The sequence below is a fragment of the Ambystoma mexicanum genome, chromosome 2q (genome assembly GCF_040938575.1).
Source record: "Ambystoma mexicanum isolate Mex_15411 chromosome 2q, UKY_AmexF1_1, whole genome shotgun sequence".
Classification (NCBI taxonomy): Eukaryota; Metazoa; Chordata; class Amphibia; order Caudata; family Ambystomatidae; genus Ambystoma; species Ambystoma mexicanum.
In genome coordinates this window covers 748,949,795-748,964,640 of record NC_090924.1, presented here as the reverse complement: position 1 = coordinate 748,964,640, position 14,846 = coordinate 748,949,795, and the positions used below count along the sequence as shown (strand labels likewise).

At 39.3% G+C, this 14,846-nt stretch overlaps 1 protein-coding gene across 2 annotated transcripts in view; it reads left to right on the top strand.

Annotated features, from left to right (window-relative positions):
- The window catches only part of PTPRN2 (protein tyrosine phosphatase receptor type N2), a 3,479,756-nt gene extending 3,466,364 nt beyond the window's left edge, over positions 1 to 13,392 (top strand). For both annotated transcript variants that reach the window (XM_069647979.1, XM_069647978.1), the window contains exon 23: positions 8,555 to 13,392. In XM_069647979.1, the coding sequence (XP_069504080.1) occupies positions 8,555 to 8,626 (72 nt within the window). In that variant the 3' untranslated portion in view covers positions 8,627 to 13,392. The remainder of the gene's footprint in view (positions 1 to 8,554) is intronic.
- The last annotated feature ends 1,454 nt before the right edge of the window (positions 13,393 to 14,846 follow it).

Here is a 14,846-nt window from a genome sequence, read left to right as displayed (position 1 = left end):
CTTCACCCATAAAATACTCACCATTATCTCTCTCAACAAACTACAACGTATCCAAAACGCAGCAACCAGATACCTGCTCAGACTACCATGAAGGGAACACATCACCCCCCGTGCCAAAACTGCTGGATCGGCTACCCATCAAACAACAAATAAGGTGCAAATCAATGTGCATAATGCACAGAGCAATCCATGGCCAAGGAGCAGAATTCCTACAAATGCAAATAAGCAACTACCTTCCGGAAAGACCACTCAGATCAAGCAATGACGTTTGCCTAAAACCAAAACCAATAAAAGAAAATTTGGAGGGTCGTCATTCTCCCACCTGGCAGCAAAAACTTGGAATTGCCTCCCAAAAAACATATGCAATACAAAGGATCAATTGAAATTCAGAAAACTACTTAAAACTTGGTTCTCCACATCAGAATCAGACGGGAAAGACTAGGAAAAACAAAGACTCTGCTGGAAACAGAGATCACCCCCAACAAACGTACATTGAAAAAACTAGCCAGGGAGAAAGCCGACGAAAGAACTACTCCCTAGAATACCAGCTCAGGGCCCCCCGTTTCTGGATGCTTTTCTTGATTTTTGCAGCAGATTTACAGCTGTGGCATGCGCCCCTTATCATCCTGGGTGATTTTAACCTTAAAGTGAATGAGGTAAAGAACTCAAAGGTTCTAAATGTCCTGGACTCTAGGAAAGAGCTTTCCCTTGTCCAACTGATCAGTGAACAGACCCACTCTTTAGGTAATACCTTAGAACTGATCTTTTCATCAGAGACCAGGGATGGCTGTCTTCCTGGCTCTTCGAATCCTGTGGTCAGACCACTTCATCGTCCCCTTTACTTGGAAAACAGCATGCCCGGTACCTGCCACACAGGCAGAATTGATCCTGTGGCGCGGGTGGCATTCAGTATCCAAAACTGATATGGTTTCTCTTATACAGGCCCATCACTCAGTGCTGTCTTTTGTGGACATGAGTTCACTTGCGGCTACTCTGGGCAAAGTCACTGACTCTCAAAAATTGAGGGTGTCCTCCGACCCGGCAAAGCAGTGGTTCCCCGACGAGCTGCAGGCTCTTTGCATGCTGTGGCTAATGCATGTGTCACATTCAGAGGAATGGTCTCCTGACCCTTTCTCAATGTGTGTCAATGATAGTCCCCCTGTGGAATTACTTGGACGATTGGGAGAGGGCTAAAATACCCTCTGCTGGCCCACAGCAACAACAATGCCAGGGATCTGATCTTACAAATACAGACAGTGCAGCGCCCCAACCACGCTGCCTGCATCGACTTCATCAGGGCAACCCTGTGAATGTGTCGGCACGGGTCGGATCGGCACAGTCGCATTTGATATTACACAAGTGGTTACACAATCCTATTCATCATATCAAAGTGCCCTCTGCAGAGAGAGTGGACTAACCACGCATCATGTCGCATGTGCCAACGTGTGCAAACCGCATAATGCCACCTTGATACTTTCCCTGGGGAGACAGTGAATAAACAAAACAAAAAATGAATAGCAATGCATCCCTTATTAAATGAGAAGATAGTTCTGATGCAGCATGTAGTGTCAGGGGGTATCATTACAATGCAAAGGAAATCAAACAGATGGATGCGTCAGAGTGTGTTCTTTTAACCAAACTGATTTGGTGACACATGGAGCACATTTGCCTGGGTCGCTTGTCGAGACCTGAATTAGATCTAACAGCGAAGACGCAATGCATGCTGCCTAGGAGCCTCTCAGACATGCACATTGCATGCCAAGGGTCACTGATATTATGCACCCTCGGCTTTTCCCTGCAAAGAAAACCATTGTCAGAAGACCACTCCACTCGTGCCAGTTGGCTTCCCGTTTTCTTTTTAGAAAAGATTTGAAATTGTTAATCCAAGCACTTGCCAATTTAGTAACAGCTGAATACGTGCCAGTCTCTGAAGCGCCCCGGAGAATTCATGTTGATGGAGATGGGCAAAACCATGTGCTTCCCCAGCAAAATACCAATGAGAAACAAGGGGCTTTCAAAGTGATTGTAGGGCTTGTATAACAAGTCGAATTCCAAATGCCAATTACAGGGAACACCCGCTGCAAAACAGATAACTCACTTGTACAGTCTTGTACAGTGCCTAGCTAACTTATGCAGGTCTTCAAATATCCTCCTAATAGGGTTTTGTTTTTTTTTACTGGCAAGTTATGTTAATATGCTTTTATACTGAACCAAATCCCCACCATATTTGTTTATGAGCACCTCTGCTTTTCCATGAAGTGGCTTACTGTGCCCCCGTCCTCGCGGGGTATCCAGTCCGTAGTCTGCTGGAGGAAAGAAAACGAACAAGGGGAAGATAAGAGAATGGAAACGTTGGAAATAAATGCTACAAACACAGGGAGGGAGAAGCATGGGGGGGGGGGTGTTTTGTGATAGCACACGCGTTCATGCCAGTCATGTTAGATGGACAAAAGTTCTGCAAAAGGCAGGATGATGGGATGTCCTAAAGTGTTGTGATAATTGGTTTGTGTTTCCAAGGCAGATTTGCAGAATGTAAGTTGGCACACAATGTAATGTTGGATACTAGAAGGGCCCGAATGTTAACTGTCAAGCCTGAGCCAAGAGTAGTGTACTCAAGAATGTACACAGGACAATGTTATTGGCAACAGAAAGTCATGGAAAGAAGTGGTCAAACTAGCATGGTAAAAGTAAAAAAAACCGGCACCTTGATGGCAAAAAGGTTATTATTAAGGCATGACATGTCATGATAGAATCTATTTTAGTTCACAGTGAGACAGGGTGGAGTCTTACTTGGGACTAGGTTTTCAAAGTAAAATTATACCTGGCCACCTATAATGAGAAAGTATGTCCCGACCTCCCTATCCAGGCTGTGTTCATTAACCTGTGTAAAAAGGTAGAAGGGAATGTGACAAACAGGGTAGGATGGGAGAAAAGGGCCCATATGTTTGTCCTCCTGTATGCAGTGGAGTCTGACACCCTTCTATTATGTTAATATGCCTTTCTCTCAATTTCACTCTCCTTTCTACTCTCTCGTAGAGTGCAACATAGAGTAGCAAAGGCATATTTATTAATTAACTATAATAATTAATTTGTTTTTATATAGCGCCTTCATGTACAGCCAGACCATGGCTTTTAGACATTCACACACTGCTGAATAAAAGAAATGCCGGATTACCTTGGTAATGTTTAATCATGAAAACATAATCGGTCACTTTTAGATACTTAAATTAATTCATGACAATTTAACAGTTCTTTCATTTAAAAACTACCAATTATATTGTATCATTTGTATAGTGCCTTCCACCATTAGTATGGTCCCAATGCACTGTAGGTTGAACGCCCTCGGGGGACCAAAGTCAACTATGGGGGGGGGGGGGGGGTGGTGTGTGTGTGTGTGTGTGTGTGTGTGTGTGTGTGTGTGTGTGTGTGTGTGTGTGTGTGTGTGTGTGTGTGTGTGTGTGTGTGTAAGATAGCTATTATGTGTGCAGCTATGTTTCGAATTTACCATAGGTGTCGTGCGAAGTGTTTCTGAGTGGTGTATGATGGCAGATGCGTGCAGGTCTGTGGCCGTGCCTACGGCTAAAGTTCCATAAGCATGGAGTGCAACAGGTTTAAAAGCATTGGCTATATCTTAATGAGTGCCCAAGAGCTCTAGCTACATTCAACTAGAATCTTTGCACTGGCTACATTCTTCCTGCATGTCTAATCTTCTAAATTCTTCCTCAATATGACGCATGGCCAATCTTCACAATTCTTTTGGAAAATGTGTTTCACAGAAGGAGGCCAGGTACTCTATTACCCCACCTCCTTCTTCTTCTTCCCAGTACCACAATAGTAAGTTGATGCATTAGCCCTAACTCCCTCTTCCTCGTCCCAGTAACCCATAAGAATTCTATTACATTACCAACATCTGCCTCTATCGTCCCAGTACTCCATCAGTGTTCCCAATTGTGATGACATCAGTGTGCTCAGGGGCTGCACATTGGGAGCCTTGTAATTAAGGTTTGAATTATAACTCCTCCACAATGAGAGGAGCCAAAAGAAATCCTTTTCTTGACACGCACCGGCCCCCTGGAACTCAATCCCAGTGACCACTCGGATTACCCCCAGAATTCTCCAATTTCGCAAAACTCTCAAAATATGGCTTTTTGAAAAACACCTGACCAAGGACTGATTCCAATGGACGCACATGCCGATGCACAGACCCCAACTCAGTGCTGGGCTACTGTTAAAAGATGTCAGCCCAAATGCTGGTTCACCAAAGTGTGTACAGCGCTCAGCTGCTCTCGAGGTAGGTCCTTACTTTAAACAATAACATAACAAAAATTAAAAAAGGTGGCATAGCTTTCATCATCTGTTTAATGTCCGGGTATTGGTGTGACTGATGAGTCCTACTTGGCGTATATATAGATAAAACATACAAAAGGAAAGGAACACTCTGGAAAAGTTGCCATTTTAGGGAGAGGTCATCCAAGTGGGATGCATCAGTCCAGCTCAATGGAAACCGATTGAATAGAATGGTAGGGTGATGCATAAAATAGGGAAAATCAGGAGAAGACCTCTGGCAAGTCCCTGTTTCGGTGGTTAGCATCCAAATTGGGAGCATCAGTCACACACGATGGCTAGCCCCTTCACATGCCTATATTCTGGAAAAACTATTAAGCATTGGGTTAAAACTATATTATTCAAGTTGAGAACGTTAGCGACAGAGCCATTCAACAAGCCAGGTACAGTATTACAGCCTTTGGATTGGTAAAATATCATCCAAACTAACTGGAATCCAGGCATGTCAGCAAGCGAAACAGGATGACGTTGGTGTGGCTTATCCATCGCACTTGGGAAGCTCTCCACCTAAGGGGGTACTTACCCAAAGTTCGTTTAGAAACAGCAGACCATTCCTGTTTCCAGGAATGATTATCAAAAGAGCACGTGGACACACTCATTAGTGCATGAAAGGCTTCTTACTCAAGCATTCCTGGCAGCAGTGGGGAGGGATGCATACGAGTGACGTGTTTCATCCAGAATGAGCTTTGTCACTGCTGTTGTAAAATCAAAATGTTCCAACACTGTCAAGGGATGTCATTTTGCAAATCCTGAACGATGTTGAACATATAAAATATGTTAAAGCAGTGCTAATTTCCATAACTGTGAATGAAGAAAACAAATCCAAAAAGGATTCAGGCATGATGTTGATAAACCATATGTAGTCTTAAAGAAAGAGGGTGTCTGATCCCTGTAGGAAGAAAAATGCTTGAGTGCAACACTTGCAATAAATCATTTCACAAGCTGAATGCTTGTAAGAAAGGACATCATTAATTTAAAAAATGCATAGGAGGGAGCGTCTAATTAGCACATTAACATGTGCAGAAACTACAATGGAATGGCTCCCATATCTGTGTACAAGCAAGGTATGATTGGAGAACGAAGCAGAGATTACATTTCAATGGGATTGGGTCCTCCGACGTATTCCATATCTATGACAGTAATCACCACAGCTGTGCTGCTTACTGTCATAGATATGGAATACGCCGCCAGACCATCTCATCGAAAGAACGTTACCAGGTAAGAGAGTAACTTGTTCTTCTCTGTAAAGTTCCATTCTGGGTTGACCATAGGAATGGGGGCATTCACCATCACTCATGATTCCAATTAGTTTTCAGATGCTAGTTTTGATGATTCACCTCCTTGATCTGTCCCAGTCTCTGCATGCAATTCCCCCTATCAGATGTTTTAGGTAAGGGTCAGTTGAGAAAATGTTAGTTTAGTTAAGTCCTTGCAGTGGAGTTCATCAAAATGTAATGCTATTGTATAGCTCTTGTCTGTTTTATGTATTGTCCTTTCATACTGAAACATCCTTAATTTTAGTGAGCATTTTGTTGAGCCTATGTACATCAATCTATCTATATATGTGTAACATATAAAAGAAACAGCTCACGAGGAAACATTTCATTTGTTTCTTGATTGGCAACTAAAAGAATTTCATAGATGAAATATTGAGTTCTGTTTTCAGGTCTGTCTCTTGGTCCATGTTGAACTCACAGTGAGTATATAGTCGTAACTGCTCATGTGGCCATTTTGGGGACCCACAGATGCAGAGTATTTACCTCAACCACAGAAAATATTTCCATTGTATTCTAGAATGAAGATTTAAATAAAAATAAGAAAGGCCAGGCAGCAGATAAGGAACAACAAATTATATACTAACAAGGACCTGCAGTTAAGTCAAACATGGCATATTACAGAGCGTTCTGGTTTGTCAACACCAACAAAAAATGAAAAACATTGATCACACTGCTTAATCACCTCACTAGCTCTTTCATCCTCATCAACATGGAACAATCCTTAGGGTTGAGGTTCTGGATCTACATCTACATGTTTATTTATGGGGCGGGATGGTGAGACTAAGGCAGGGCAATTAAGGGCTAACACCATGAAATGTGTTCGTTTTCGAAAGTATCGTTATGGATACTGAGCAATTTCGCATTTTGTCAACCTTCTTCTATATTATGCAAGGAACTAAATAATCTTTTTTTTAAACGCTTGACACCGCATTTATGGATTGCATCCTCAAAATATGTCTGTTTTGTTATCAGGCTAACACATTTTCAGAGACTTATTTAAATGTATTATCATTAAATATGCATTATGAATTGACACTAAATATCCATAGAACCATTTTCTCAATGAGGGTCCTGGCAGAACTTTTACATTTGATTTTAAAGAGCCAATACGTATACCGCTGCAGCAGTCCGGGCCAGTCAGAGGCGGCAGTTTACGAAGGAGTTCCCCACAAACCATGGTGGTAAAATAGGGCTGTTCTCTGGCCCTGCTTTTATTTATTTTATTTCTTGCAGATTTTAAACCCTTCCTTTTAGGTTCCAAAGTTAGCCCGCCATTCGTGGGGAAGATGCCTTTTGAAGCTCTGATATACACGGATGATACTGCGCCTGCAGATCAAATCTTAGTGGGGCAGCAGCGTAGCCTTGAATATGCAGCCAAATACTTTATACAACTACATTAACATTTAATATGAAAAAAACTAAATTTTGTTTTTTGGTAAAGGTAGGAAAAAAGTTCATTACCCCTGGTCTCTAAATTGTGACAGAATTGAAGTGGTGGACTCATTCTGCCATTTGGGTTTAGATTTCGAAAGTAGTGGGAAGTGGGTGAAACATCTAGAGCTGGTTAGTGCAAAAGCAAGGATGAGGCTGGGGGGCAAAATAAGATTCTGCCATAGGTTTGGCATGCATATGCTTCATAAGTGCTTAGAGGTGTGCAAGAGCAAGGTGGGGAGTGTGTTGTTGAATTATGGAGGCATTCAAAGTGTGATAAATTGGTGATAATTCAAAATGGACCTTTGAAGAGGTTGACTGGGAACTCCTAATTGTGCTCTCCGTTTAGAACTGGGATCCCCAAATTTACAACACAGGCTAAAATTAGGTTTCAATCCTTTTTTTCTGAAAATAGTTCAGGCCGAACCTAAGAATCCAAACATCAAACTTATCGTGGAGGAATTGGTAAATTCCAAACCATGCCCGAAGTTAGGTGGTTTCTTGAAGGTTTCATACTCTCGAGGGAATGCAGAGTTGAATCGGTAGATATGTTGAAATGTGCAAGTTTGTCAGCCATGAAATTCTCATTCACAAGAAGCGAACTCAGTGAGGACCAAGCAGAGGATCAGAGAGGAGCCTATTCCCTGGGTTCACTAAGCTTGTCTTCCTCCTTGAGATGTAGTATTGAGGGGTGGGGGAGGTGTGAGCCCAATTCCATAGCCTATTTGTCAGCGCCCGATTTTGATGATTTGCCTAAATATGCTCCCCGTGAAGGCTCTTACTAATCGGGCAAAGGATGACCCAGTAAAATCATGCTCTTGTGGGTTTGCAGCAAATGAGGATCTGTGCCATTTTTGTTGATCTGGAAATGGTACTTCGAGTTGCGAAGGGTTCTGTGAAGACCCTTTTTTCACTTAAAAAAATAATATTCGCAGTTGTAAGGGGATTTGTACTTTGAGAAATCTGTTAATCTAGCCGTTTTATTTCTGTGTTGTGGGGTAGGTTGGGTTTGGTTTGTGGGAGGTTGGCTGTTTCTGTCTTATAATCAGCAATGGGATCATGATGTTATACTCTGTGTTTTGCCAAAGATGTTGTTACCCACTTATAGATTGATTTGTGTCGTTTTGTAGTGGTAATACTGCCAAATTAACAAGCTGTGTTTTTCAGGTGCATAATGTGAGCCTTTGACAATGTTGGTCATTTCAACAATTATTGCATGTGATCGCTATACTCCTCCTTCATTGTATTGTCCATTAAAGGTGGCATTCTTGACATGGATGAGTGTTATGACGGCTTCACAGGGTAGCCGGTAATGAAAAAAAGACTTGTATAAGAGACCCTATGTCTTCAAAAATCAATTCTCGTTCTTTTTTAATTTATATTTTAATACATTGTAAATGCAACATTCTTGCATCAAGTTGTTTCATATTAATGAATTTTACAGGTGTTATTTACTACAATTTTAGGAAAACTATTTTCAAACTCTGTTTAATACTTTTCAGGAGCAGTTTGAGTTTGCATTGACGGCAGTTGCAGAAGAAGTGAATGCGATCCTGAAGGCTCTTCCTCAGTGAGCGTCCTGCCCTTCTCAAAGCTTCCCAAGGATATTTATCCCGATTTTCATATGCTGTCAGTCTCTGTGAATATAGTAGGAAGCTGTGACCCAACTTTCACTGTATATCATCTATTGTAATCACATGGAAATAGCACCCTTACTGCCTCTGTCGCCCGGTACAGGTCAACAGTTGAAATGGCTTGTGTTCCTTTTAAAAACATCAAAGTATGAACTTCAACTCAATTTAAGGCACTGCCTAGGCTGGCATATCAGACCCTCTGGGAGCTGATTGTATCTTTCTTAAATTACATATTAAAGTTTTTAAGTGCAAGTCTATGCGAGACAACATTGCATACACACTGATATTCTCAACAAGAATTCCCACAAATGTTCTTTTGCACTTTGTCATTTTTTGAACAGCTCAACAAGTTGTGACAAGGAAAGGATTAGGATTGTTTTTGCATAACAAGATTGAAAGGGGTGGCTTTTTTTTCTCTCCTGTCCTTTTTTCCCACAGAGAGAAAACACGTCTTTATTTTTAGCTTTAAAAGAATGTTCCCGGACCACTCCAAGCATTTCAACACTGTCACGTGAGCAGTCCTTCAATGGCAGAAACCTGAGCTGGAATTAAAAAGACCTGCAAGTGGGCACATTAAGTCCCTCGCATTTGAAAAGGATTTTCTTTGCTCATTTACCAGTGGGCCAGCAATGGAGAAGAAAATTGGCCTAATTTTTCCAGATGTGTTTTTCATACCTTATTTCTGAATGGGCAGGTCTTGTGGCTAATAATGAAGCACAATGTTAGATCCATCTGCTATTGTCTGCTATATGATTCCTCGCAGTCATTGTGTATACATCAAGCCTACACTAAATTGGAAATGACACAAGAAGAGTTCCATTTGCACTATCCAGTTATTCGTGGAATCTTTTTTGGCACATCTCGAGAAAATATTGTTTCAAAAAAATGTTTAAGTCATTCGTCATGCTTAAATGAACACATCAACCTTTACAAACTAATGGCAAAACTTGAACTTATTTTCAAGATAAGTCTCTCTCCTGTATGTTGGGGAATGAATCTGCAGTTACAGTGCTTGCACTTTCTTCACAGAGGAAATCATTGAACATTGAAGGCACAATAATATACCCTTTTGATTTGACAAGTAAATGCTTAAAACTATTTAATTGTTCCAATCAAATTTGCAAGTTTGCAAATCACGATTGTTGTAACTGCTGTTGTGCTTGAATATCGGCCTTATCAACAATCAAGACAGTATTCAGTCATTCACTAGCTGTGAATTGTACCATAGTGAAATGCATTGGAAGTGACATTTCTTTGAATCAATGAGACGTGTGTCTTTTTTTCTTTGTAATAAAGATTTAATCCATAATATGGTTAGACTAGACATGTCACAAATAAAGTAGTCGTGCTTACAGATCATTGATCCGATTAGCACCGTATACAGGTGTTATTTAAAAAATAAGGCTTATGTTTGTTTTGATAAATCACCATTAACCTTTAAAGGGTGACATTTCTTATCATAGTCCATTCATGGCAAGTGGCAGATAGGACATTTATTTTTTAAACCTCATGGATAAAATGACATCCTTTTAAAAAGTAGAAATGTGTTGCTCTCATGTTCATACTGTTTTATCTGCCTGAGAAGAACAACATAACATTGGATTGTAGAAATTGTTTGACAGTAGATGAAAAATATGTATGCTTTATTTAGACATTATTTCTGTGAGCTTCACATATCCACAACATACGATGTAACCCTCGAGATTGCTAATTCAATGTTTTGCTTTTGACTTTAGAAAGTACATTTCTATAAATGAGAAACATTTTCTTTTGCCCGATACCATCAGTGCACAATGTAGTTTTATTTGTTTATTTATGTTTCTTTATTAGTATATATGGTTTACAAATAAACCTGTAAACTCCAAAATCATTAGGATAGAACCATCACAAAAAACCATACAACATTTATAAAATTAACTGTAACATCTTCAATCCCATATTACATGTTTATATAGATCTAATCAATACATATAAGTTAAAATAGTTCAACATTTTATTGACAAAGAGAAAACATTTAAACAGCATACACTTGGTCTGCACCTCCCCTTTCCTTGGCAAGTTATCATGTGCTGTTGCTTAGTCAGATTAATACTTACTTTCAGCGAGGTAACATAGACTTAAATGTTGGGCACTGTTTCCTTTCTTAGACAAAGAAATACTTTTGTTACAACGTATCTCTCCTACTTTTGATGTTGTTGGCATGGTGGTTAACCACTTGCCAGAACACAACTCTGTCTTTATGTAATATGAATCTGTGTGATGTTCTGAATTTTTCAAGACCGTGTTACATCTGTGCTTACTTATTTTATTATGTTGTTGGTTCTGATCTTCTTGATCCTTTCTTACTGTGCATCCTTTCCCAGTGCGAGAAGATGTTATTGTTCATTGTATTTACATTGAGTTTAATGGGAGAAGAGATAACTTGCTGAAAGAACGTCTTTAAAACTATGTGGAGGAAACTACAGCTGAAGTCACTTCCTGTGCAGGAATAGTTCAATAAAGTACAGCATAACAAAGCACAACATTGTCTAAGCTGCACAGGCCACCTAAAGAAATGCATTGTTGCATCTGCGCCATTCAATATGTTTTGTCTTTAAGACCGTGGGTGTTCCTTAATGACCCCTACTAGAAAAAGTGCACATCCATTAACCCTTAACCTGTCATGATTAAAAATAAAATGAATGTCAATCCTGTCTTCTAAAATGTATAAGTTAGGTATTGTATTGAAAAGAATGTGTGGGGCATCCCTTACATTCAGAATTTGATTACAATACCTAAATGCTTTGCATTAATCTCGTAATGTAGTACACCTTTCTGTAATGGGGGACTTAAATTGCCGGGAGTTTTGATCCAGATTTCTAGTTTAATACTATGATTTTGGGACATTGCTTAGACACTCTACAGTATTATATCTATTTTAGAAAAATACATAGATGTGTGAGTTATGAAAAGCATCAAAGGTAAATTAAAATTGAAGACCTGCAAACTACAGATGTGTCCTTAGTTACTTTAGGTAGGAAAGAGAACCATACATGCCCCCGAAGTTGAAAACATTTGATTTCAAAATTCTTAGCTCAAACATGGCTATTGAGAAGTTTATTACACTTCAAAATTTCACTGTACTACGATCTCACATTTATACTGATTAGTTCAAAAAAAGGTATCAAAACCTTTTTTGTATTTTCAATGCTGTATTAAGTGTCACCTTTCTTTACTAAAATAAAATACTAGGATATTGAGGCAGGCTTCACAAACTAGTATTCAAATCATTGCAAGGCTAATTTAATGTTCCTGAGCCTAGTCAGCTGGAATATATTGTGATGGTTTAAACATTGATTCATATGAAACATTTGCAGTGTACCTTGAGTAGGGACGGTCACAAAATAAATAAAACATTTGTGATTAATACAATCATATACAGGAGGGATTCTTAAAAGATTGAAGGTGAAAGAAAAAAACATGCACAAGCAAAGAAAGCACAAGATACGTGTGGGGCAGTTTGAATGTCCCCACTAAAAGAATTCCAGAGCACTGCTGATATTTTGCTTTACCCTCTGCTAGCCTAACATTTTTGGGAAAACTCTTCATTGATACAAATACCTTTTCATTCATCAGTGACCATTGTGAAAACATGATTTATACAGTGGTTTAAGAAAAGAAAACAATGCTTTGAAAGTTTTTTTATAGAAAGCTGTAATGTTACAGGGATAGAAACACTTAAACAAAATCAGAGCCTGGTTTTGGGAACCATTTTTCCCCACAAACAATGGTTCTAGATTGACTGCCATAAATTATAATAAATCAAATTTACACTATGCTACCTTTGTTTGCATATCTTAATCTGAAAAGGTTTTAGGACTTCATTTAAGCCTAACAGGAAATTCGTTTTTATCATGAGCGAATTTGAATAGTGTGGAATGGCATTTTAGTAGTGATTTAGACCACACAGGGGAATTGCGTATTTCCATAAATGTTGTGCATACAAATCCTTGAAATCTCCCATGGGGGGATGACAGCAATATTTAAAATCCTTTCCTTTTTTGCTTTTTAATCAAGTAGAAGCTTAATAAAACTCAATGTTTCAAACTAATTGGAAAGGAACATTACATATTTCATTACACGTTGTGAGAAGAAAAACATCATGGTTTATGTGCATTCATTTTTTTAAATGTTACTAGTAGAATATGATCGCAGAAAGCAGTGTTGGTAATTTACACTATAGTACATGTAAGTATGTGTGTGAGTGTGTTTTGTTTGAATTTGAAAGATTAGCTAAACATTGTCATTGTGATGGTAAGGATGCCTTGTAAAGGAAACAAACTGCCAATCAAACTATACCCGAATGTCAGCACTATAAAACATTTTCTGAGAGTTATTTTACAATAAAAACTGAAACGTGTGTGCATAATTCAGTTGGCGGATACAAACATTGTCACTTTATAAGATCTGATTTATTCACCATATCAATTAAAATAACCTACACCAGCAAGGTCTTATTTGAATATGATTTATCTGCATGCCGTTTGTATTTGATTGCATAACATCTCTTTGTTGTATTCCCTCTCCTCTTAACTACTTCCCATTTAGATTCTTTATATGTACATATCAAGAAAAAAAGATTATACAAAGTATTTTGTTCTACCTCTGTACAAATATCACTTGTGAATAAAGTCACATTGTCTGTGGAGTATTGTGAATACTGCAAAGCATCTTAGTTTCTTGAATCACAACGTGTTCATGTTTCAATTCTTTGATAAATGTAATGTTAATGTAAAAGGATATCTTCACATGGCTCTCTGGCACACTCATGCTGGGTTATGTGGCAGATCAAGTGTGATTTGGTGTTGTTGCTTGTTAATTGAAAACCATAGGAAATTACATTAGGAACATGAATTTGGATACACTTCCATGTCACACATAACCATTCTATGTTTGAGGGAAAACTGCAGCCTCACTTCACAAAACAAATCCATAATATATGGCATCCTCTGATAACTATAGAACGTCCTCAGAAGCAACAGGTCTCAAATTACATTTATGGGTACAATCTACTTTCCACAATATTTCCACAATATTTAGCTTTGGACTTAACAATGATTGATGTGAGAGTACATTACAGTCAGATTCACTTGTTCCGAATTTATTATTTGTCAACATTTCTTTTCATAATATATATGCACTATGAAAAGAAATATGAATTAAATATGATATCTATATACAGGTGGTGTTTGTAGGTTTTCACCTAATTCAGGACGTTGGTGATTCAAAACTCTATCCCCACCCCATTGCAAGGAACTTTCAACATTCATGCGTGTGTCAGAGCATTCGGCTCTGCATCTCCATTCATAAATGTTCAACGCAATTTAAACACACAAGTAACACATTGCACCTCATCAACCATTTTCCTTTGCCTTTGATATCTATGAACACACATGGGCAGACACGAGCATAGATGGCCCACTCTTATAAATATGGCCGGGGCAAACCCTGCTTGCTGTGGTACGCTGTTTGATATGGTGTTGGGATGCTCCAGAGACTAAAGGAGGTCAAAAGAGCACTGGATTTCTTGGGAACTATCTGAACATTCGACAGTCTACCTCAGTGTTCTTTAGCTGGAGTTACCCATTATCTGAAGGCACACGTTCTTCTACTTTGGATCAAAGAGAAGCCCTGTTTGTTACAGGGTGCAGTGTGATAAAGCCTTCGACAGGCTGCTGGTGGTCATAAATGTCCCACGGAAGGGGCAGATGGATTCTGGCATTTCCTAATGCTGTCAGGGCCTTCCTCACCCCCTGCCTAACTCCTATATGTCGGACACCCTGGTGTTTCTGCTCCACAACCTCTGGTGACATAATGGTGATATGAGCAGCAGTGGAAGAGAGCCGGTGGCTATTATCAAGACTTTCTCCCTAGTGGAGAAGGGGTAGAAACAGACTCTGGCAGCTCCCTAAGCGATCAGGTGTTCCTCACCCATGGCATATCAATATAAGACAGTGTGGTGAAATAACTTTAGTGTCAATCCTTTTCCGTTTCTAACTAACTTTGGATTTGATACGATTGGGTTTTATATAAATTGTTAATCATATTGTACTTATGGCCACTGGATCTTTACTAGCAGTAGTTTATACTCAGTATTGTACATGTTCTCCCAGTTTCTGTA